Source organism: Triturus cristatus, chromosome 3_2 (assembly GCF_964204655.1).
Source record: "Triturus cristatus chromosome 3_2, aTriCri1.1, whole genome shotgun sequence".
NCBI classification, from domain to species: domain Eukaryota; kingdom Metazoa; phylum Chordata; class Amphibia; order Caudata; family Salamandridae; genus Triturus; species Triturus cristatus.
Window position 1 is genome coordinate 929,166,347 of NC_140584.1, and position 23,285 is coordinate 929,189,631.

At 44.9% G+C, this 23,285-nt stretch overlaps 1 protein-coding gene across 1 annotated transcript in view; it reads left to right on the top strand.

Moving 5' to 3' along the window:
- RPS6KB1 (ribosomal protein S6 kinase B1) overlaps positions 1 to 23,285 on the top strand; it is a 526,632-nt gene that overhangs the window by 279,770 nt on the left and 223,577 nt on the right. The window contains exons 8-9 of the mRNA XM_085649414.1: positions 1,814 to 1,904; positions 2,088 to 2,178. Of these exons, the coding sequence (XP_085505540.1) occupies positions 1,814 to 1,904; positions 2,088 to 2,178 (182 nt within the window). The remainder of the gene's footprint in view (positions 1 to 1,813; positions 1,905 to 2,087; positions 2,179 to 23,285) is intronic.

A 23,285-nucleotide genomic window follows, 5' to 3' on the forward strand; every position in this document is an offset into this window, starting at 1 on the left:
CCTTCTCTCTGAACAAAATATTAAACAGAATTGGCTTCACAACTACATGTGGTTAGATGTGTGCCACACTATGTTGGGAGGCCTCACAACATCCAGTCATCATAGCAAAGACTCTTCCCATTGCTCAGTAAGTAATTCTGTGGAGGATTTGGTTGTGAAAACATACACAAATTTAAGTGTATTAAAAAAACACCTACTCATTAGCGTGTGGCCTTCGTTTTTCCTGATTTTTCTCTGCAACGTGAAAAATGTATGATAGCCTGATCCTTTTCGAAGTTGAAACGCAAATTGCTAGTTAAAGAAGTAGGATGTTTTACATTTTTCACTTGTGAATGCCCTGCTGGCAGTGTGGAAACATGGAAGCCACTGCTAATTAGAGGGTTGTGGCAAGGAGCAATCAAATCCTGTTCCTCCATCAGTCAGTGGTGTAGCAGTGAAGATGTAGGCTGTTAAACGAGATTTATGCAGAGACCCAGCTCTGTTTGATCTAATGATCCTGCTCCTCTGTGGGTGGAGATAAAATTAAAAGCTTAAAAGCCTAGTGCATAACCTGGTAGTTGAGGCATTAGCATGAAAGACACACATGGAGGAGATTCCAGGGGAGCTGACAGAATGCCAGACCATGGGAAATTATGGCTCGTTGTAGACATTATTTTGAGGAGCTTTTGTGTGGTGTTTAGGTAGGTAATATCTGAGAGACATGAAGGCAGGCAGAAAGCCCTAGCTATGAGGAAAACAGCAAGAGGATTTGTCTGACATCTTGAATGTCCAGCGCAGTAAGAGAACCCTCCCTGCTAGCAGAGGTTTTACATATTGGAGCAGATTCTGCCTCCTAAGGGAGGCGAGAGAAAAGCAAGAATTGGTGCACTAATACAGAGAAAATAGATCTCCCAATTAAATATGAGATTGAGACGCCCATGAGTCCCTTGTGTACTTTCATAACAAGATGAATAGAGGGTAGAATTGTGGTGAAGCGAATCGCGAGAAGCCAGTAGAATCAAGGGGATTATTATAAATAAGAAGTGGTTTACAACACAATATTGACTATCTAGTGAAGAGCAGTTTTGTTTTTTAAAGTACTCTACATTGCCAGTACACTGAGCATGCCTGAGATGAAATATCACTAAGGGGCCCATGATTGAATAGCATTGGCACTTCACACGTGCTCTTTACACTCCAGGGCTAAACGTTGTGTACATGAAGTCTTCATTAATTTGCTTGTTCACCCTTAACCATGGCAATCTTTGTAAGCCTGATTATATGCATTCTGACGTCGTGATTGTGGGACAAATATGTGGATGTCTTGAAGGCTTCTCTGTGTGTTCAAGGTTATGTGAATGAGTACCTGAAAATCTATTGATGTGGTCATGAATTGCATTTGTGTGTATGAATTGCCCTTTCTGTATGTGGGTGATATTTTTCAGTGCGTGCATGGGTTTTTTCTGGCTTTGTCAGTGCTTGTCTGGAGTGATCCTGCTGTGCTATGAAACAGCCATGATGCACCGTCAATCTTTTGTGGTTGTTTGGTTGATCAGATGTTTTCCTATATTGAGAGAGTGGTGGTCCCACTTAACTGTGCATTTAATCTTTGTAAGTCAATCTTTGCACTGAGGTTAATAAAGGTGTGGACTGAAAAGGATCATAAAGTAGGACATGTTAAATCCAGCATCCTTTGGTAGTGCTTATGTACGAAAGCCTACCTTACAAAACTGCAGATAGTCAGAAATATGTCTGGGTTGCAGTATTCTAAAATGAACGCGTTCAACATGTTGAGCTTTGCAACTGGCTTTAGCTTGTCTTCTCTTCTTTCTAGGGCACGTAAAGCTGACAGATTTTGGCCTGTGTAAGGAGTCCATTCATGATGGGACAGTCACACACACGTTCTGTGGAACCATTGAATACATGTGAGCACCCTCAGAAATTGATTTTTCGCTTGGTGTTTCAGACATTGTGTGTGTGTTTGTGTATGTGTATATATATATATCTATATATATCACTATAAAATGCATCATTGTGCTCAGCATTTGTCATTTGCATAGAGTATTTCCTTTGTAGGGGCCATTGTAAATGTGTATTTCCCTTACCAGGGCACCTGAAATCTTGATGAGGAGTGGCCATAATCGAGCTGTGGACTGGTGGAGTCTAGGAGCATTGATGTATGACATGCTGACAGGAGCAGTAGGTGCACATTTCATAAACTTGCTATGTTCAACTAAGCTGTATTAATGCTTTGTGCATTGAGAAAGCATGAATAATACCTCCTCACTGGTCACTATGCTGGCCCATGACTATAAATATTCACACTTTGTAGTGTGGAGCTAACGTCCGGTTTACAGCATTGTTTTGCTGCAGGACTCGAATGTCAGCTGAGATTCATTTTTATACAAAAGGAGTTGTCACTCATTTCAGTGTAGTCATCTTACTCCCTCTGGTCCTAGAATCATATCTGTTTTTATGTTGATTTAGAGTAATTGTCAGGCTGTCTAATTGAATGAACTAGCCGACAAATCAGATGTAGACTTGAATGGCGGATACTTAATGGATTGGTGCGGTTGTGAGTTAGTTTGCAGTGTTACCTAGGTGAGATTCAGGAATGTAGTGAACGCACAAACAGAGACTCATCTCAGTTATTCAGTGTAGTTTAATTTTCCATTCCATTTAACAAGAAGTAGACATTGTGTGTTGTGAAATACTTCTAGTATTGCTGATAGCTGATAAGGCCAAGTGTAATTTTGAAGACATCCATACTGTCTTTCCTAATCATTTTTCTAAATGTGCGTTCAACACATGTGTGCTGTAGCTACACATGCTTTGCATACTCCTGCTATCTAGTGTTGGGTCTGGATGTTTGCAAGTTTTTTTTCTTAAAAGAAGTCTTTTCCATTCACAAGATAAGGTGACTCCTCTTTTCGGCGACAATGCGCATGGGCATCGACTCCATTGTTAGATTGTTTTCTTTCCGCCATCTGGTTTGGAGGTGTATTGCAGCGCTCCGATTTGAAACAGTTGCTATTCACTTACCCTCGCCGTTATTGTTTTAGATCACGTTTCTACCTTCTGTGTGTCGAATTTCTGAAAAATTATCTAATAAAAAAAATCCAACCATGGCCTTCGGGCCTAGCTCGTTTCTTCCACTAGAAAATCCATCATTGAGTCTTCTGCCAATGGAACGGATGCCATTACTATTATGTCCTCTGTGCCATTCCAAATACCTGCGCACCGACCTTTAAAAAAAATTTGTTTTGTTTAAACCTTTTTAAGTTTCATAAATACAAAACGTACATTTCAAGACACATGTTCGACACTTACAACTGTCAGTGATCCATCTAATACATAGTTATCCTGCGTAACACAATTACATGTTCAAGGGCTAGTGCCACAGTGACACATTTTTCATTCACCTCTTTTTACCCCACTCCAGGTGGGTAATTCAATTACTCGGGCCACTCTGTGGGCTGGTAACCTGTTCCGTTTGAGAGCTGACAGATGTCTGTTCTAACAAATAGGACCTGTAGGGCTGCCGGATATCAAGTGGCCTAGACACCGGGTGTTGTAGTTGCGCGTACAGCTCGCTTGTAGTATTACAGTATGACATTGCCACCTCTTTTAGCTAATAATAATGCAATTGCACGGAAACGCTTATATGGCTTAGCGATCTCTTGCACATACCCTAGCAGTGCCTGCATAGGTGACAGGGAAAGGCCCAAGCCAGTCATTTTCCACAGCTCACTAAATACTTGAGACCAAAATCGCGCCACTTTAACACAAGTCCAAGCCATGTGTGCAAAATCGGCCATTGGGGTGCTACATCTGGGGCAGGTTTGCGGGCGCGATGGATCCATACAATGAATCTTGGCAGGGGAAACGTAAGCTCGCCATAGAAATTTAAAATGTAGTATCTTATGTTTGTGATTAAATTAAACTTTACTTATTTGCTTGCAAAATGCCTGCCATTGTGTATCTGTAAGAGGGACCCCCAGGTCCCATTTCCAGGCTGCACGTACCCTCTTGTCCCTAACTGGAAGCATAGCCACCGAAGTCCTATACATCCTAGCCATGAGGTGTTCACCGGTTATATCCTTGATAAGCAGTGTCAGCGGAGGAAACTCCTGTGGCTCCAAGGGGTAGCTCGGAAACAAGGATCTAAACACTCTTTGCAATCGACACAAATTGAACTGGTCAAGGAACATGGACTCCTGGAATCATGCATCCTCTTCCCTAGAGAACATGTGTCCATCTGGGAACACATCTCGAATTGTGATCAAGTTAAATTTGGTTAAGGTTCGTTGCATCGGAACCTCCTTGGTGATGGGTACCCAAATGTTCCCAGTAAGCGGGAGTGCCTGGGAGAACAGCAGGTGCATTCCTGTGGCTCGGGCTAATTGCATCCAGGCCCAGCTGGTCGTTGACAGCATCTGTATGTCCAACTGGTCCCTTTTTAAACCGGTCTGGAGCAATGTAGACAAGGGGTGAGATGAATTGGCCTTGGGGTGTAAATATGGAATCCGTGAATCAAAATGAAACCAATGCCTGGAAAAACTGAACCGTGCGACCATGTAGCAAACACGGAAATTGGGAATTCCGAAACAAACCCCCCCCCCCCCCATACAGGAACCTCAAGGTGTCCCAACTAATGCCCCCACTCAAATCGAATTAATTTGGAGCGAAGCGTGGCAAAGAAGGTCTTGTATAGTGGTAATGGAATGTTTTAACAAAGGTACAGGAATTTCGGCAAAACCACCATCTTAATCAGTGCTATCCTGCCAGCCATGGCCAAGGGGAGTTTGTCGCCCCTCGATTTTACCATCCAGTTTCTCCATGGCTGGACAGTAGTTAAGTTGAAGTATTTGGGCCAGATCCCTGTATATACTTATCCCCAGATATTTAACTGAGTCATCGCACCATCTCAAGGACAACTCTGTGTCCCGGTTACTAGGGGCCTCCGTCAATGGGAAAAATTCAGACTTACCCAGTTAATATGCAATCCCGATAGAGCACTAAAGTGATTGATCTTCAGCAAAGGGACCCCAGGTTGTCATCCGGGTGCCGCACATATAAACCTATATCATCACTGTATTGTGTAATCAACAATATGCCCGTCTTAAATTGTATGCCCCTATGAAAATGATTATCCTGGAGGTGACTGACCAGGGGGTCCATCGCAATGACAATAGCAACGGAGAAAGTGGACACCCCTGGCACGTTCCCCATGACAGCATGAAGGAGGCTGTTATTGAACCGTTCACCTGGATTTGTGCCGATGGAAGCGAATATAATAATAAGACCACTGCTGTGAACCTGGGCGGCATCCCCAGCCTTATCAGTGTAGCCTGAAGAAAGGGCCACTCTAGAGAGTCAAAGGCCTTTTCGGCATCTAAAAGTACTGCAGCTGCTGGGAGTATAGGTGAAATCCTGTGCAGTGTGGCAAACAGAGTACGAAGGTTCAGGGTGGTGGATCTGTGCTGGATGAACCCTGCATGGGCAGGTGATATCAGCTGATCGATTATTAGGGCTAACCTGGTAGCCAGCATTTTCGCCAATAACTTATAATCAAAATTCAATAGGGATAGCGGCGTGTATGAGCCACAACTCTTGGGATCTTTACCTGCCTTGGGTATCGGTGTAATAACATCCTCGCAGAGAGTTGGGGGGGAGCACACCTGTTTCTATTGCTTCCTGATAAACATCTATCAGATGGGGGGGGGGGGGGGGGCAGTGTCCGTTTGAAGGCTCTATAGAAACTGCCCGAAAAGCCATCCAGACCCGGAGCTTTGGACCCATCCATTGCCTCTATAGCTTGATCCACATCATCCACTGTGAATGGCTCAGCCAGAAATTCTCTATGTGCATTCTCCAGCCAAACTAAGGCTATTTCATCCAAGTAGTTATTACTAGTATTGGTGTCCGGGGAGACTTTAGTAGTATATAAATCTTTGTAATACTATTGTATTTTGGTCTCTATAGCCTCTCAAATCGGTTATAGTCTCACCATCATCCCCGATCAAGCTGGTTATGTACGTGGGGGCCCTGTTGGACTGAATCAATCTACCCAACGTGTGGCCTGGGCGGTCTCCCTCCCCGTATCTCCTGTCAACTGCATATTTACTTAAATAGTGTAATTCCCTCTCCGCGGCCTCATGAAATTCAGCCAGGAGGGCCGCCTGTCGCCTCAACACGGAAGTCGCCTGAGCAGCTCCCCGTTCTGTGTCAATAGCCACTAACTGCCGCTCAATCCCGGATAAGGTGTTGCGCAGACCTTTAAGAATTCCGGCCCCTTTCGACATACACCCCTTAAGTGTGCTTTAAATGCCTCCCAGAGCATGGCTTTAGTGTCCACAGTGCCTGCATTGAATTCAAAGTAATCGTCAATGACCTGACCTAACTCATCTGCTGATTCTTGATTGCGCAGTACCATCTCGGGGAACCGCCACTGCCTGGCTCGAACACCAGGGCCAGGGATCCTCAATCCCACCGTAACCGGGGCATGGTCCAACAAGGTATGCGGAAAGTGCCTCGTCTCACTCAGCCATGTAGCTATTTCAGGAGTGAGGAACCATTGATCCAGCCTTGTCCATGTATTTTGTGGCGCCGTATAGTGCATGTACATTGGTGTGTCTGCATGTAAGTGACGCCAAGCATCAATCAGCCGATAAGCATCCAGCAACCCTGTCAAGGTTTGCTGGCCCTTTGCTTCGTATCGGATGTGTTGGCTGTGCTATCCACCCATGGAGTCCATAAAATATTCAAATCCCCACCTAGGCATACCTGATCTGCCCCCATTCTGTCAATGCTGGCATGTAGGTCTATGAAGAATTCCGTATCATCTGTTTGGAGCATATACATGAACAAATAGTATTGTGTTCCCCGATAACCACCCCTTTACTAGTAGGAACCTGTCAGCCTGGTCTGAGTATACCTCCACAGCTCTAAATGGCACCCGCTTTTGTACTAGAATGGCAACCCCTCTAGAGTATGTGCTGTAACTAGCAAAATAACTATGTAAGCCCTAACTAGAGGCAAAACTGGGGGAATTATGTGGCGACAAGTGAGTTTCCGGCAAGAAGGTAATGTCAACGTTGTGATGCTATAGGTAGTGCAGTACTCGTTTTCTCTTCCGAGCATCGAGTCCCCGTACATTCCAAGACATAAACAATATGGTATCAATAACATTACTATGCATCCTTGACCAATTTTGTATCTAATCCACTATTTGGACTCAGATCCAGAATTAGCACAAATCACCAATTGTAAATGTAGAACATATACCAGCTGTAACACAAATTATAACTGTAGAGCACAACCAGTAACTACTGGCGCAATAATGACCTCAGCATTATCACAATAGAATCAGGTATAAAACCTATCCTGTATACATCACAGGGACATAAACACCTTATGCAATCTCTCACAAGTCTAACGCATTAGACCCTACCACCTAAGTATAATTACACTAGGGGCGTACATCACACAGGGAAGTATAATTTTGTAAAAAAAAGCAAATCCGTGAACTTATCCCATTCCTCCCTCCCTCCTCCCCCCCCCCCCCCCTCCTCAATCTTCACTAGGGAAAAGCCCCAACTTCCAGTCAACAAAATGATCATAATATTAAAGATATCAAACAACAAGCAGTGTAGGTGCCTAAGCACTGCGGGGTGACAACGCTACGCCTTGTCCCCGATTGCATGTTATCAATAAAGGAGAACTAATTAAATCAGCCGCCCCTTCAGCAGCGGACACCCCTATATTAATCAATTTAGTAAGAAGCACATGCAATACTCCTCAACCATAGTCAATTCTTGCACTGGAGCAGGTGTATCAAATATTCGGGACCGACCATTCACATCTATTCTGAGCCTTGCAGGATACAACATGCCGTACTTCAGTCCTGCTTTCCTCAAAGCGAGTTTGACCGCGGCAAATTTCTTACTTGCATCCTGCACCATTACCGTAAAGTCTGGGTACAAGGCTATAGTTGATCCCTGCCAGTCCAATGCTCCCTTCTCAAGAGCCATATGCAATGCAGTGTCCCGGTCCCTGAAATTGAGAAGCCGCGCCATAATAGGACGCATGGGGCAGCCAGGATTAGGCTGAGGGCCAAGGGTGCGGTATGCTCTTTCAACAACAAACGTAGAAGAGAAGGATTCTCGACCAAACAATTCAACCAGTAATCTCTCCACAAAGCCATCCAACCGGCCTGTGTTTTTGGACTCCGGCACACCCATATTGCGAATATTGTTCCGCCTCCCTCGGGCTTCCAGGTCCTCATTCTTGATAGCTATTGTTTTAAGCACCCTTTCCATTCTCTCAATCTTTTTAGTGGTTTGTGCGGCGCCGTCCTCCAGGTCCGAAATCCTGCCCTCCGTTTTCGACAGCCTACCTTCATGTTCAGCCGGGCCCCCATTTTGTCAAGCAGTTTGTCCAGTGACTCGAAGCATGTATCAAGCGCCTTGAATCCTGCTCGCAACTCAGACATTAGCGCCTCGTTACTCTGAGGGGGTCGTCTGTGGGTGACCTGCAGTGTTGCCTCCTTCCGCCATTGACGTTCCCGTTGCATCCAGTTAGCCTGGAGGATACCAAAAGAGGAATTCTGGCAACAAAATCCGGATCCCCCTTCGATCCATGCCCAGTTAGACTTTTACACCTCATTGTGGACATTGCCAATCCAATAATAAATGCCATTGTCAACACCTCACTGTCCACAGCCAAAGTCCCCCCAGAGTGGAAACTGGCAGCGGTGAAACCACTGCAAAAAAAACAACTCCCTGACCCCACCACATTGTCGAACCTACGACCCATCTCACTACTTCCGGCTCTGTGCAAAGTCACAGAGTCAATTGTAAATAAACAACTTACTCGTTTCTTGGAAGATAGTGATGTATGGCACCCCAACCAGGCAGGTTTCAGGGCCCAACATTCCACCGAATCGGCCCTCCTGTTCACTACAGAAACTATCCGCTCAGCCCTAGACCAAGGCAAGAAGGCCGACCTGATTTTATTAGACCTATCGGCGGCCTTCGACACGGTCTCACATGCCATCCTATTAGACCGGTTAATAACATCTGGTGTCACAGGGACAGTGCTTGAGTGGATAAGAAACTTTTTAAGTGACAGGAGGCAAGTGGTGACCCTGGGGGAATTCTGCTCCAGTGAAAAAGCGCTGTTGACGGGAGTTCCGCAGGGTTCGAGCCTGAGCCCGACCCTGTTTAATGTTTATACTGCACCCCTGATAAAACTAATATCGTCATTTGGCATAGACGCTATAGCCTATGCCGATGACACACAACTTATCCTGGTAATGGATAAGGATAACCAAGCCTGGGAGGATAAGCTCAAAGGTTGCCTAACGGCCACCTTTGAATGGATGCGCCTAAATCACCTGAAATGCAACACAGGTAAAACAGAGATCATGCCTATAGGCCCAAAAAATGAGTTCACCCCACGATTTTGGTGGCCAGAAAAAGCTGAAATACCACCTCATACAACCAACTCGGCCCGTAATCTGGGGGTGCATTTTGACTCTGACCTGTCTTTTAGACAACAAGCAGCTAGAGTGGCAGGCATGTGCTTTGGGGTAATAAAGGGACTGAGAAAGTTCTTTGATCTTTTGCCCCTTGAAGCAAGGAAAACAGTTACGGTTGCACTTGTAACATCGCGCATCGATTACTGCAACAGCCTCTATGCTGGTACAAATAAAGTTGTCACACACAAACTTCAGATGGTGCAACATGCAGCAGCGAGGCTGGTTCTAAAATGGCCGAAAAGATCATCTGCAACCAAAGCCCTCAAGGCATTACATTGGCTGCCCATTACAAAAAGGGTTTTGTTTAAAGTACTGTTAATTACTTTTAGAGCTGTTCACAACCTAGGCCCGTCCTATCTGAGGAAAAAATTCAGCAGATACTGTCCAACCAGAGCACTGCGTTCTTCAACGGCCAACCTGCTTACCGTCCCGAGTTTTAGACTCAAAACTCGAGGGGGCAAATCCCTGGCGGTACTGGGAGCAAAAGCATGGAATACTCTTCCCCCCCAGTTGAGATTACTGGATAAAGAAATAGACTTCCGTAAACATCTAAAAACCTGGATCTTTAATCTCCAAGATATAACTGCCAGAAGCCTAGTGTAATTCGGGTTCTCGGTCAAGTAAGCATAGGGACTACCTAACATCTGGTGGTCCTTTCTGGGCGCCTAGATGCTCCTTGGAGCGATTGCCGCGCGATACAAATTGGCACTTACATTACATTACATCCGTCCCACCATCCAGCTTCTCAAAGGATAGCTTTCTTTGCTTGGGGTCTCCTTTGCCCATGCCCTCCCATTTCTGGTGTAGCTGCTAGGCCAAAGCAGACTTCCGGCCCTGTCGCTATACAGATTCCCAGTGCGCTGATGTATCCGCAATTCAACAATGCGCCAGGCCCAGCTTTGGCCACTCCCCTCTCAGCAGGTTAACTCATCCTCTCCTCGCGTGGCGCGGAACCACAATCATTGGTGTCACAGGGATGTTCTATATGTGCTTACGTGTTAGCCATATCCCACTCGCATCCTCTCTAGTGGGACCTCTGTACCAAATGTCACAACCCCCCTGTGTTCACTTCCAGTTCGGTCACCCCTTTTGGTATGCTGTGCCCTGCTGGCTGTTAACTCTGCATACTAACTTTTGACCATTACTGGGCAGGTGTGGCCGCACCATTGTACGTGCTTCCCACTATAGTTGGTGGCACTCCGTCGGGTCCCTGCTGCTCCTCTCACTTCTGCCACTCAAATACTCGCGAGTGGGCAACCCAGCGATGGCGCATCGTCATCTCCACCACTCCTCATATCTGCTCACTATTCTTCTGGGGCCCCCCAGGGGGGAAAACATTTGCTTACTGGTCCCGGGAGGGTGCCCAAACCACCGTCGTCATGCCGCCAGTCGCCGCTCTGCACCGCTTCGCTTTACCGCACAACGTCATTAGTGCGCAGTCATCTTGATTTTGGAGCGCCAAGCCCCAAGCCAGTCTAGGCCCGCACCACTGAGCTCATCGCCAGCTCCACCCGCACTCAAGCTGCCGTCCTCCTGCTTGCCACGCCTCTTCCAGGCCCACAGACATGGGTGCCCACAGCTCCGGAGTGCAGCCTCGGTTTAACACCAGGGCACAATCGCCATGACGCCAGTCATTAGGCTCTCGCCGGTGCTCCCGCTAATCCTCTAGGGCGCCGCTACCCCCAGGCGTCCGATGTTTACGGGGAGTTCAGTGGAGCTCCAAGGCCATCTTGTTCCGCAGCTTGGCCGCGCACCGACCTGGATAAGGTCTGTAACCTCTGTCTCTCCCTGGAACATAAAAAGGAAAATTGCAATGCTTGTCTGTCGTTCTGATCCAAAAAGACACTGCTGGGCCGTCTGGCTTGACCAAGAGACCTGCAGCGGCAGAGTATCGGACACCCTGATATCTTCGGAGAAGATATCTAACAAGAAGGGATGGAAGTGTCGGCAGCGGAAGAGGCCTTTTCAGTCCAGGACTCCGATTCAGAGTTGGAGATCGAATTGGAGTCCCATGACTTTCCAGCTGGACAGGGTTCTGTGAGTAACAAAGCGCCTTTGTCCACCAAACTCACTCCAACTGAACAAAACGCTATTGGGCCACCACTGCCAACAGGCCATGGTAGACACCGAGACTGATTCAAACGCCCTCCTTCTTGCTCGGCACCGAAACAACAATTGAAGCCTTCTGGCTCGGGCTCGAGTTGAGATGCTGAAACATTCCGTATCCAAAGACAAAAGGACAAATTCAGTTTGGCGCCGAAACATAAAGAAGCTTCTTTAAAGCCACCAGAGCCTATTTTAGAGACTATGAATCAGCTGGATCCAAAGTAGACTAAAGATCCTGACACTGACCTCATTACAACTATTGGAGAATAGGGACTGAATAGAAGATTTCCCTCAAACGGAAAAAGGACATGGCCACTAGTCCTATTAACATTCCTCAGACACCACCACCTTCTTCACCTGTACCTATTAAACCAGCCTTACACATAACACCACGGGGTTCTCCAAATGCAAATCCAGATATAGTAGATGACACCTATAATCAGCCACCACCTGTTCAGTGGGATGACTACAATATAGACCCAACTGGAGACAGACCCGGATCTATATCCAGGTAAACCTTCCCCTCATGATAATACATCATATCAGGACTTAATTGCTAGGGCAGCCACTTACCATGGGGTGACTTTACATGAAGAAGCCCTTGAAGTGTATTTCCTATTTGAAACCTTAGAAAACACACAGAACATCACAATCCATGCCTATGTTAAACGTTATTATGAGGTATGCTGACAATTCTTTTAAGGATCCAGTTAGCGCACGTATCCTAACACCTAGGGTGGACAAAAATATAAACCCCCTCCATCTAACCCTGTTTTTATTAAGGGTCAGTTACCTTTAGATTCTTTAGTAGTTTGCTACGCCCGTAAAAGGGCAAATTCACAAACCTCAGGGGAGGCACCACGTCCTGATAAAGAATCAAAATTAATAGATGGCTCGGAAAAGAGTAGCTACTCAATCATCCAATCATTGGCTCATAGCCATTACAAAAGGCCTCTTGGCTTGATAAGATGGAGCACACTGGGAGAACTATTACAATATCTTCCAGAAGAACACAAGAAAAGGAGGCAAGAAATCGTGCAAGAAGGCCAGCTTATCTCCAATTTGGCTATCAGATGTGTTAGATGCTGCAGACAATGCAGCTAGAGGAGTCAATACCAGCATTCTACTCGGTAGACATGCATGGTGCAGAATTTCTGGTTTCAAACAAGAAGTTCAACTAACTATTCTTAATGCACCATTTGATAAGGAACACCTCTTTGGGCCTCAGACAGACCAGTCGTTAGAGAACATGAAAAAGGACACAGAAGTGGCAAATCAATGGGAGCACTTCTGTTTCCTACTAAAGGTTCCTTTCATCACTCCTTTTACCGAGGGGGCTAGTACCAAAGATGCCAGCGCTTCTTTGTATGAAACAAATACAATCTTCCCCCTCTAGAGGATTCTATAAAGGTGGATATAGAGGTGGTAACTTTAAAGGAAGAGGTAGAGGTACACCAATATGCACCTCTTCATCCACTAACAAACATTGAATTGATACCACTTACCCCCAATCATTCATCACCTGTCAAGGGAAGATTACAACAGCTTCTTCCCATTTGGCAATTAAGAACAACTGACAAATGGGTATTGGACATTATCCAACATGGTTATTGCCTGGAGCTCACAAGTAAGCCTCCCAACATTCCACATCGTATTCACAAACTGTCTTTAGAACACCAACACCTGCTCAAACGAGAAATACAAGCTCTTCTAACAAAAGTAGCTATAGAACCCGTCCCATTACAACAAGGATCAGGGGTTGTGAGAAAGTGCCATCTTTCTTGCATGGTATGCCCCCACGTTTTGCTGAATTGCTGAATGTACTTTGACTGAGTGTGCCCTGGACTCCTGCCAATCAGGTGCCCAGGGCCTATGTTCCTTCCATAAAACACACAAAACCCAAATTGGCAAATCCTGGCCACATGTCAGCCCCTGGTAAATGGTACCCTAGGTACCCAGGGCCTTGTGACCAGGGAAGGCCTCTAAGGGCTGCAGCACTCATTGTGCCACCCTTGGAGGCCCTGTACCCTTACACACACACACACTGCCTTTGCAGGCTGGGTGAAAGACAAAACAAAGAGTCGACATGGCACACATCCCTGTGTGCCATGCCCATCACCTACACTGCCATAGCATATATCAGCCACCCCTCTAGCTGGGTGCCTTATGCCAATGGTGTGGGCACAGGAGCCCTGTGCCCCTACAGTACCCAGGTCCATTCCTGGGCACTGTAAGTGCAGTGCTGCCATTTAAGAGAACATGGTGCTGAGAGCTCGTCAAACACAAACTCCACAGCACCATAATGGCAACACTGAAGACTGAGAAGTTTGGTATCAAACTTCTCAGCACATTAAACCCACACTGATGCCAGTGTGGGATTTAGTGTACCAAGCACCCCAGAGGGCATCTTAGAGGTGCCCCCTGAAACCTAACCTACAATCCACGTCTGGTCTGAGAGGCTGGCACACAGTAGACATGTTGCTGGACCCCTGGGTGGGAGAGCCCCTGCTCTCCTGGGCCTGCAACAATGCACATCCTGGGCGAGGTGCTAAATCTCCTCCCCCAGTATGGGCAGGGGGAAGCTTCAGAGGCATGCCGCCTCTGTAAGCTTCCCCAGGCCACTGCAACCCCCCACTCTGGCGGGAAGCTTGGCCGGAAACCCCAAAACAAGGACAGGGGATGTGCCAGCCTGCCAACCCCACCCCTCAGGTGGGGGAGGCGAGGTGAAGCACATCTCCGGGCTCTCGCCATCTTGAAGATGGGAAGCCCTACCCTATCAGGACTAGGCTACTGCCCCCATCCCACAGGAGAGAGGCCGGATAGGGGGTGTACCCACCCCAGGACATCGACCCATTGGTCCCTGCCCTTCACCTACCTGTAACGCCCCTAAATCTAGTATTTAGGGGCACCCTGAACCTTCCTTCCCCAGATTCCGAAATACAAAGAAGAGCAAGAAGAAAGAAGACCTGCCCTGCAGCTGCTCAGAAGAGGAAGACACCAACTGCTTTGGCCCCAGCCCTACCGGCCTGTCGACCCTCGAGCCTGCTCCTGTTCCAACCCAGCATCTCTTGTTGCCAGCAAACTCACAAACCCCAGAGGACCTGGATACCTTTTGGCTCTAAGCCCCTGGGACTCCCATGAGTAGAGGCTCTACTCAAAACCTACTTCTAATCCCTGGCAGCAGCCCGGAACCACGAACCCAGCACACTATGCACCAGCCAAGCCTGGCCAGTGCCGGAGTGAACAAAGACCACGAGGACGACCCCACGGCGACTGTAACCCCGAGTCCGGCACCCAAGGACCTCCCTCGACACTCCTGAAGAAGCCTGCAGCCTCAGAACAAGGTGCCCCCCCTACCGCGATCAACAGAGGGTAAGATTTCCCAACACCAAAAGGCACCCCTGCACGCGGTGCCCCGCGGCCCCCTGTGCCCAATCCTGGGGTACCTACCCATCCTCCAACTACCCAACTTACCTCTCGATGGGGTGGTGGCACCTGAAGAATCCTCGTCCCCAAGCTTGCAGTCTTTTTCTAAACCGGAGATTTCCCATTGAAATCAATTGAGCGCCCGAAGGCTCAAAAGCACCCTGCACCCAGCCACCCGAGTGGCCCTGGCAGTGCAACCTCTACACCTATCTACTTCCCCACTTGCCCTGAGTAAGTGACCAGGAGCCCAGCTCCCACAGCCGCGTGGCTTGCTAGTCAGCAGCCACCAACCAAGGCCCCCCTATCCCTCATAGGATAACATTGGGCCTAACTCTCTCTGCATCCGGCCGCCCTAGAGTCGCTGAGGGTGAACCAACTGTACCTACCCGAGCCTGGGGGACCCCTGAGTCTATGCCCAGAACCTCAGCTCTGCCAGTCGAGTACTTAACTTTAAACCGATAACTCTATTTTCTTCATAGGGTAACATTGGCTGGCTTTTTCCTGAAATTTCTTCTAAGTGTGGACTTTTCAAATCTTAAAATATTCACAAAAAATCAGCCGAGTAACGAAAACGAAAATACTCACCTGCTCTTGGGTGAGCTCCCAGTGCTGGATCTTGGTGCCCAGCACTGACTCTGAAAAATACTTACAACTGTACTTACCAGTAACCCAATTTTCTCCCATAGGAAATCATTGACTCTTTTTCTGTGAAATTTCTTCTAAGTGTTAATTTCTGCAATCTTTAAATATTCTTAAAAAATCGTATAACTTCTGAAAACTTACCTGTTTTGGATATTGGTCCCAGTACTAAGTCTAGGTACCCAGTACTGTATTATAAAAGTAACGAGAACATACTGTACCTGCAACTTGAATTTTCTTCCATAGGGAATCATTGACTGTTTTCTATGAAATATTTTCTGTCAACTTTTAAAATAGCTAAATATTGTTTAAAAATCATCACAGTAATTAAGTCGACTTTCATCACTTGATTCTAAGTACTGACCCAGGACTGAATCTAGGATCCAGTCCTGGAATTCCTAAAGTATTCCAGAAAGTAATCTGTTCCACATAACTTGAAATTTCCATTGAGCTCAATGCATTGTTGTTTAAAATAGTGTTGCCTATTGCAACCACTTGTAACTGTTTACAAAAGTCAATTGCATATTGCAAAAGTATTTATATAAAGCATCTCATTCTGAGAAAGTATATTTTAATGCCAATTGTTGGTTCTAAAATATAACAAGCATATATTTTTTTATAAATAAACCATTGGCCTAGAGTTCAGTTATTGAGTGTGTGAGACCATTTGCTGACTGAGTGTGTACAACAAATGCTTTACACTGTCCTCTGATACTGCCTTACTGCTCAACCAAGCTACCACTTTAGAGAGTAAGGTTATATCTAACTTTAGCCTCTGCCAAACCCTTGGGGACTGTGGACTCTGTACACCCTGTACCTATTAGGGAACAGTATATACAGAGCCACTTTCTCACAGGGGTATATTCACTATACCTCGTAATGTCCAAAAAGGACGGTCCATTAAGGCTTATCTTGGATCTCAGGCCATTAAGCCTATATATATTATCAGAACACTTCCATATGGTCACACTGCAACAAGTACTTCCACTTTTGCAGCAAGGTGACTTTGTCAACACTAGACATAAAGGACGCATACTTTCATATACCCATTCACCCAGTGCATTGCAAATACCTCAGATTTGTGATGGGAAAAAATCATTATCAGTTCAAAGTTCAACTGCACCTGGAGTGTTCACCAAAAGCCTTGCAATGCTAGTGGAACATCTAGGAAGACAACAAATCCATGTTTTCCCTTACCCAGACTTTTGGATCATAAAAGCCAACGCACTTCCCAAGTGTGTGCAACACACACATCACCATAAACCTTCTACATCAGTTGGGATTTTTGTGCACGGACTGTAAATCCTATCTTCAACCCACTCAAATACAACCATATCTAGGAGCCATTTTAAACACTCAAATGGCTCTAGCATAAATCCAGTGCATTCAAGATTTCCAATTAATTTTCAAGCATTGTTACTCCAGTTTCAAAACAACCAGTATGTACTAGTCAGAACATTCATGCAGCTACTGGGAATGATGGAGTCCTGTATTGCCATAGTGCCTTATGCAGGACTAAACATGCGTCTTCTACAAGAATGCTTGGCACGTTGGTGGAATCGATCACAGGGTCAGCTAACAGATCTAGTTTTGGTAGACAGCCGCCCTCATCGCTATCTGCAGTGATGGAACCCACAAAATTGATCAAAAGCACAACACTTTATCAACCCTATTCCACAAGTCATGCTCACATCGGACTCATCTCACAGGGTGGAGAACACATTTACAACATTTAACAGTTCAAGGTCTTTCGGATACCACCCAACAGAACCATCACATCAACTACCTAGAACTTCAAGCAGTTCAGCTAGCATTAAAAGCATTTCTTCCTCATCTGATAGGGAAAGTTGTCCTAGTCCGACCAGACAATATGACAACAATGTACTATGTACAAAAACAGGTGGGGGGGGCACTATTTGCAGCTGTCATGCCTCTCAGACCATTTGGCTTTGGGCAATTCATCACAAGATCCAGCTCCTGGCAGAACACCTTCCAGGGACAGACAACATCTTTGCTGATCACCTCAGCAGAATGAGACAACAAGTACACAAATGGGATCTTCACCCACAAGTTCTCCTTCCGTAATTCCAAAAATGGGAATTCCCACAAAAGACCTCTTTGCCACAGCAGAGAACTCAAATTGCCTAGTACTCTCCTCCAGGTTCCCACACCCTCTATTCAAAGGCAATGCCCTGTGGCTCAATGGGTCAGGGATATTTGCTTATGCTCTTTCTCCTTCCATTTCTAGTTCGGAAACTCAAGCAGACCTCTCTCGCACTCATTCTGGTGGCCCCCACGTTGGCTTGTCAGCCATGGTTCATCATACTATTAGAACTCTTAATAGATCCCCACCAGAAGCTTAACATAACTTCAGTTTCTCACAAAGAACCATGTAGAAATCCGACATCCAAACCCCAAGGTACTCAACATAGCGATTTGGCTCATGAAGTCAGAGTTTGGATATTTAAACCTACCACCAGATTGTATGACAATTCTTAAGGAAGCAAGAAAACCCACTACTAGAGCATGTTATGCAGCAAAGTGGAAAAGGTTTGTGGTGTATAACACAATTGATCCGCAAGATGCATCTTAACAAAATATTATTTGTTATCTTTTGCATCTACAATGTGCAGGACTTCCCTACACATCCATTCGATTGCACCTTGCAGCAGTAGCTGCATATCTTCAAAAACAGACAACATTTATCCCTATTCAAAGTTTCAGTAACTAAAGCCTTTATGAAAGGTCTTAAAAAAAACATAACGTCTAGGGTTCCACGTGCACCTGTCTGGAACCTTAACATTGCTCTCCCAAGGCTTATGGGTCCACCTTTTGAATCTTTACACAACTGTGCATTACAATTTCTTTCACGGAAGGTTGCTTTTCTCATTGTTATTACTTCACGAAGACATGTTAGAGGGCTGCAGGCATCAACCTTAGAAGAATGATAATGTTGAGACTAACAGTGGAAACCTCTAGTTAACAGCACCTGTCCTAAAGTTACTCCCAAATTATAATCCCCAATCAATTGTTAGTCACATATATTAGGGATATGTGTGCACTCTGAACAGCACCCACTGTTACAATGCTAGTTCCCGAGGGAACTAAATTTGGACAAATCAAAAAGCCAAGGTGCACTAACAATTGATTGGGGATTATAATTTACACCTTCTCCCACAAATATGATAACATCAAAACACCAGGGGATGGAAAAAGACAAAGGGAAAAAACACTTGAACTGGCTTCTGCAAGCAGCATAACGTCTATATCATCAGCAGTTAGCTCGGTTACCACGGAAGACTCAGTGGGCCCTGTAGAAACTGAAACCAGATCTAATAATAATTTTTTATTGGAAATGGAGAGGTTAAGACTGGGTGCAAAAACCTCTCCCAAAGATCAAAGACAAGAAGGGGAGGGAGGAAATGGCAGAAATCAAAACAAAAGTTACAACAACAAGAAATCAAAATCAGAACTGGGGGTCAGAATAACCAGATCCAGGAAAACAGGGAACTAGTGGGAACCAACAGGGCAGAGAATATGAACTTAATGATTGTGAACCTGTCCAACCGAGAGTTATCTAGGGATGAAATATCAGTTCTAAGTAGGGGACTGGGTTTCTGTCCTAACCAACTTGGGGGAGATGTAGATATCTTTGTAGACTTATTTAAGTTTGCTAGAATGTGAAAATTGAAAGAACATTTTATGCGTAATCCATCAATTTGTACTAAACCTTCAAATGAAACAATCCCTTCACTGTATACAGTACATGAAATAAAAACAATTCAAACAATGATGTCTATTGAGTTGGAAACTTCTATTAATATGGATTCTGTATGTAATGAACTCAATATTGTCAAATACATCCATTGACAGTGGTCTAAAACCAAAATCTAAATTTATTCCTGTGGGTACACACCCCAATATAGACATCTTCTTTGACAGGGTCACACAAGGCTTTCATAATCTGTTGGAGAAATCCATCTGTCCCAACAATCGCATCTATAACTTGACTTCAGAGGAAAACACGGCCCTAAAAAATTTAAGAACTGATCCCTCCATTGTCATCCGGGAGGCTGACAAGGGGGGGGAATGTGGTTGTGATGGATAAAGTGAGCTACATGAGAGAAATAGAACGTCAACTCAGACATTACCTGTTATAGGAAAATTTCAGAAAATCCCATTCGAGTCTTGGGGGATCACATTAACATGAGATTGGTGGAATGGCGTGAGGCTGGTTTGTTAAGTGATGAAGAATGTAGATACCTCACTGTATCAGAACCATCCTTCCCTTGTATCTACGTACTGCCCAAAATACATAAGGGCGGCCCATTTCCACCAGGCCGCCCTATTATTTCCGGGGTTAATTCACCCACGGAAAAACTCTCGGAATATGTGGATCAATATCTTCAACCCCTAGTGCAGAATCTGCCAGCGTACATAAAAGATACAAAGGATATTCTGGGAAAATTTTAGGGTTTCACATGGTCCGACACCCTAATGTTTGTTACCTTAGACGTAACAAGCTTATACACCTGTATCAAGAAGGAGTTTGGCATATTAGCCCTACAATCCTTCCTGGGACAAAGAGCTGCGGACCACCTACTTCACAATGAAATGCTATTGGAGATGACGAATATCATCCTCTCAAAAAATTATTTCCTTCATGACTCCAACTGGTATCATCAGACCCAGGGTACTGCCATGGGTTCCAGGTTTGCTCCCGCTTACGCTGGACTCTTTATGGGTTGGTTTGAGCGGGGGCATGCCTGGGGCACGCATGCGGCAGCTTGGATGGAACATGTAATTTTTTGGGGCAGGTACATCGACGATGTCATCATACTTTGGGATGGGCCTGCCTCAGACGCTTATCTTAATGACAACCCATTCAATGTTAGATTTACCATCAATCATAGTTCGGAAAAAATTGATTTCCTGGATATAACCTTTTTCATACATGACAACCATATCCAGAGTCGTACACATAGGAAGATCACAGCCTGTAACAGCACCTTACATTTTGATAGCTCACACCCCCAACACATGATTACAAATATTCCCTATGGAGAAATGATCCGCATGAGGCGGAATTGCAGCATGGAAGAGGATTTTACCTCTAACCTTATGGAAACGGAATGTCTATTTTTGGAAAGGGGATACCCCAAAAGCATATTAAACAATGCGCAGAGCAAAGTAAAAAAGGTACCTAGATCTACCACGCTAGCTGCAAAACAAAGAACGCTGTCCAAAAAAATTCAAGTGTCGTTCAATACACAATGTAACGAACGAAGCAGTAGGGTATACAATGTTCTTAGAAAACATTGGTATCTTTTGAAGGAAATACCAGGTCTTACTGACCTATTGGATAAGAGACCAAGAATGACATATAGAAGAGGATGCAACTTACGAGACATGCTATGTCACAACTCCTAAAAAACAAACCTGGCTTACTTCAAAAGTGACATGTTTTTTCACATGCAATGAGAGCAATGTCTGCAAATTTGGTAGAAATAAGACCAAGGATTTTTGCTTTAACACCAAACGCAAATATACAATAGAACACCTAATAAATTTCAACTCAAAGTACATAATATATATAATAGGCTGCCCCTGTAATAAAATCTATGTGGGCAGCACCAAGAGACCACTGAAGATAAGAGTTCAGGAACATGTACGTGCACTCTGCAATGGGGATTTGAGATACCCCCTCACTTTCCACATGCAGGAAAATCACATGAGTGATGACAGGCTCTGGTTTATAGGAATAGATCATGTCCCAACCCATCCTAGGGGTGGGAATAGGGAACTAGCCTTAAGAAGAAAAGAAGCAGGTTGGATATGTAGATTACGGAGTGTAGAACTGGGACACAACAGTGATAACGAAATGCACTATTTCCTGCAAGATGCTTAGGTTATACATGTTATTGTTTTTCACTTTGTTACCATCAGCATCTTAATCATTGTAAACATATTGAGGGCCAACTGTCTATATGTTATTCTATGCATCTCTTGCCTTTCCTCTATTTCTGAACCCCCTTTAGACATGCTATTTAAGTGTAGACTTACAATAAGGCACCCTGAATACATGTACATTGGCCCCACATATATAACATGCATCTCATTAACAAGGACGCGCAATTTTGTGTTTCTGTTAGTTATCTAAAGCATTCCCCTGATTCTGACATTGAGCTCGGGCCTAGATGGCCGTCGCGGGTTATTTAAGTCAAGCAGTCTGATTCATATACCAAGCGTTATTGACAATCTGTTATCAGATGTCATTGCCAATGTATGTCCTTAGGATTCAGAGGACTCACAGACTTCTTTGTGACCGATGTCACTCTTTTTGAAAAATGTTTGCATCATGGGACCATGATGCTTTGGACGGTTGTGGGGTTGGGTGAAGGACTTTGGTATCTTTAAATGAGATTACCATTTCCTCATTCCAAGTGCTTAAGTAAGGGTGTTTACTACTTCGTTGTGACCGATGTCATTCTCTTTGAAATTTTTCATCATGGGACCATGATGCTTTGGACGGCTGTTGGGTTGGGTGAAAAGTCTTTGGTATTTGTATATGAGACTACCATTTCCTCACTCTTAGTATTTAAGTAAGACTGTTCACCATTCTTCGTAGCCACTCCTGCAGGAGGACCCTGTGCAGGACAGGATGGCTGACACTCACCCCATGCCTATTATGTAGCCATAGGAGGTTCCTTGCCACTACTGAGCATGTTATGGAGTTGCACTCCAGCTTTCTGGAACTTATGGATTTGGAAGTTTATTTCTTGCTTTGCGTTCGTGGTATTTTTACCAGAATCATTGCAGCCTTATTGATCCCGAGGTTCTGTCATTCTCAAATATCATCTATATCAGATATGATGGCCATTATATCCCCTGAACATATACGTGATGTGGGGAGCTGGCTCAAATTTGCACCGGCTCGTAAATAATGGCTATCTTGCAAGCGAAAGAATATGAAATGCATAGACAAAATTAGATTACTAATAGTCTTAGTGACTCCGAAATTTCCTTGAAATGAATAAACTTTTTAATAGTCTTAGTGACTCCGAAATTTCCTTGAAATGAATGAACTTTTAAAAAAACATAAAAATAAAGGATGGTCGCTATACATTCAGCGTATACACGTTATACTGGGAGCAGACTCAATTTAAAGCCCGCTCGTAAGTGATGGGGATCCGGTAAATGAAATACATTAGGTGTGTAAATAATAATTTTATTACAAAATATTTAAACTTGTATATTGGACACACTCATTAATAAATAGTCCTTTTCATGTTTATACCTTGATTAGGTCAAGCAAAGCGGTCAGGTCTACACGTTAAGATGGCCGCGATGTTCACAGCACTGATCACGTGACTTGCAGGGGGCGGTTTTCCGTCTGCCTGACACAGGTGTTCCAGGTCGGACTAGATCCTTCATGCTATAAAAAGCAAAATGTGTAATAAATCCGTACCGTATTGGACGTTATTTTGGGGATCCGGCAAATAAATTTCATCCCCGGCGTCGCTTAGGTGTGTAAATACATAGTTTTATTACAAAATATTTATATTTATACATTGGACATACTCATCAGTAAGTA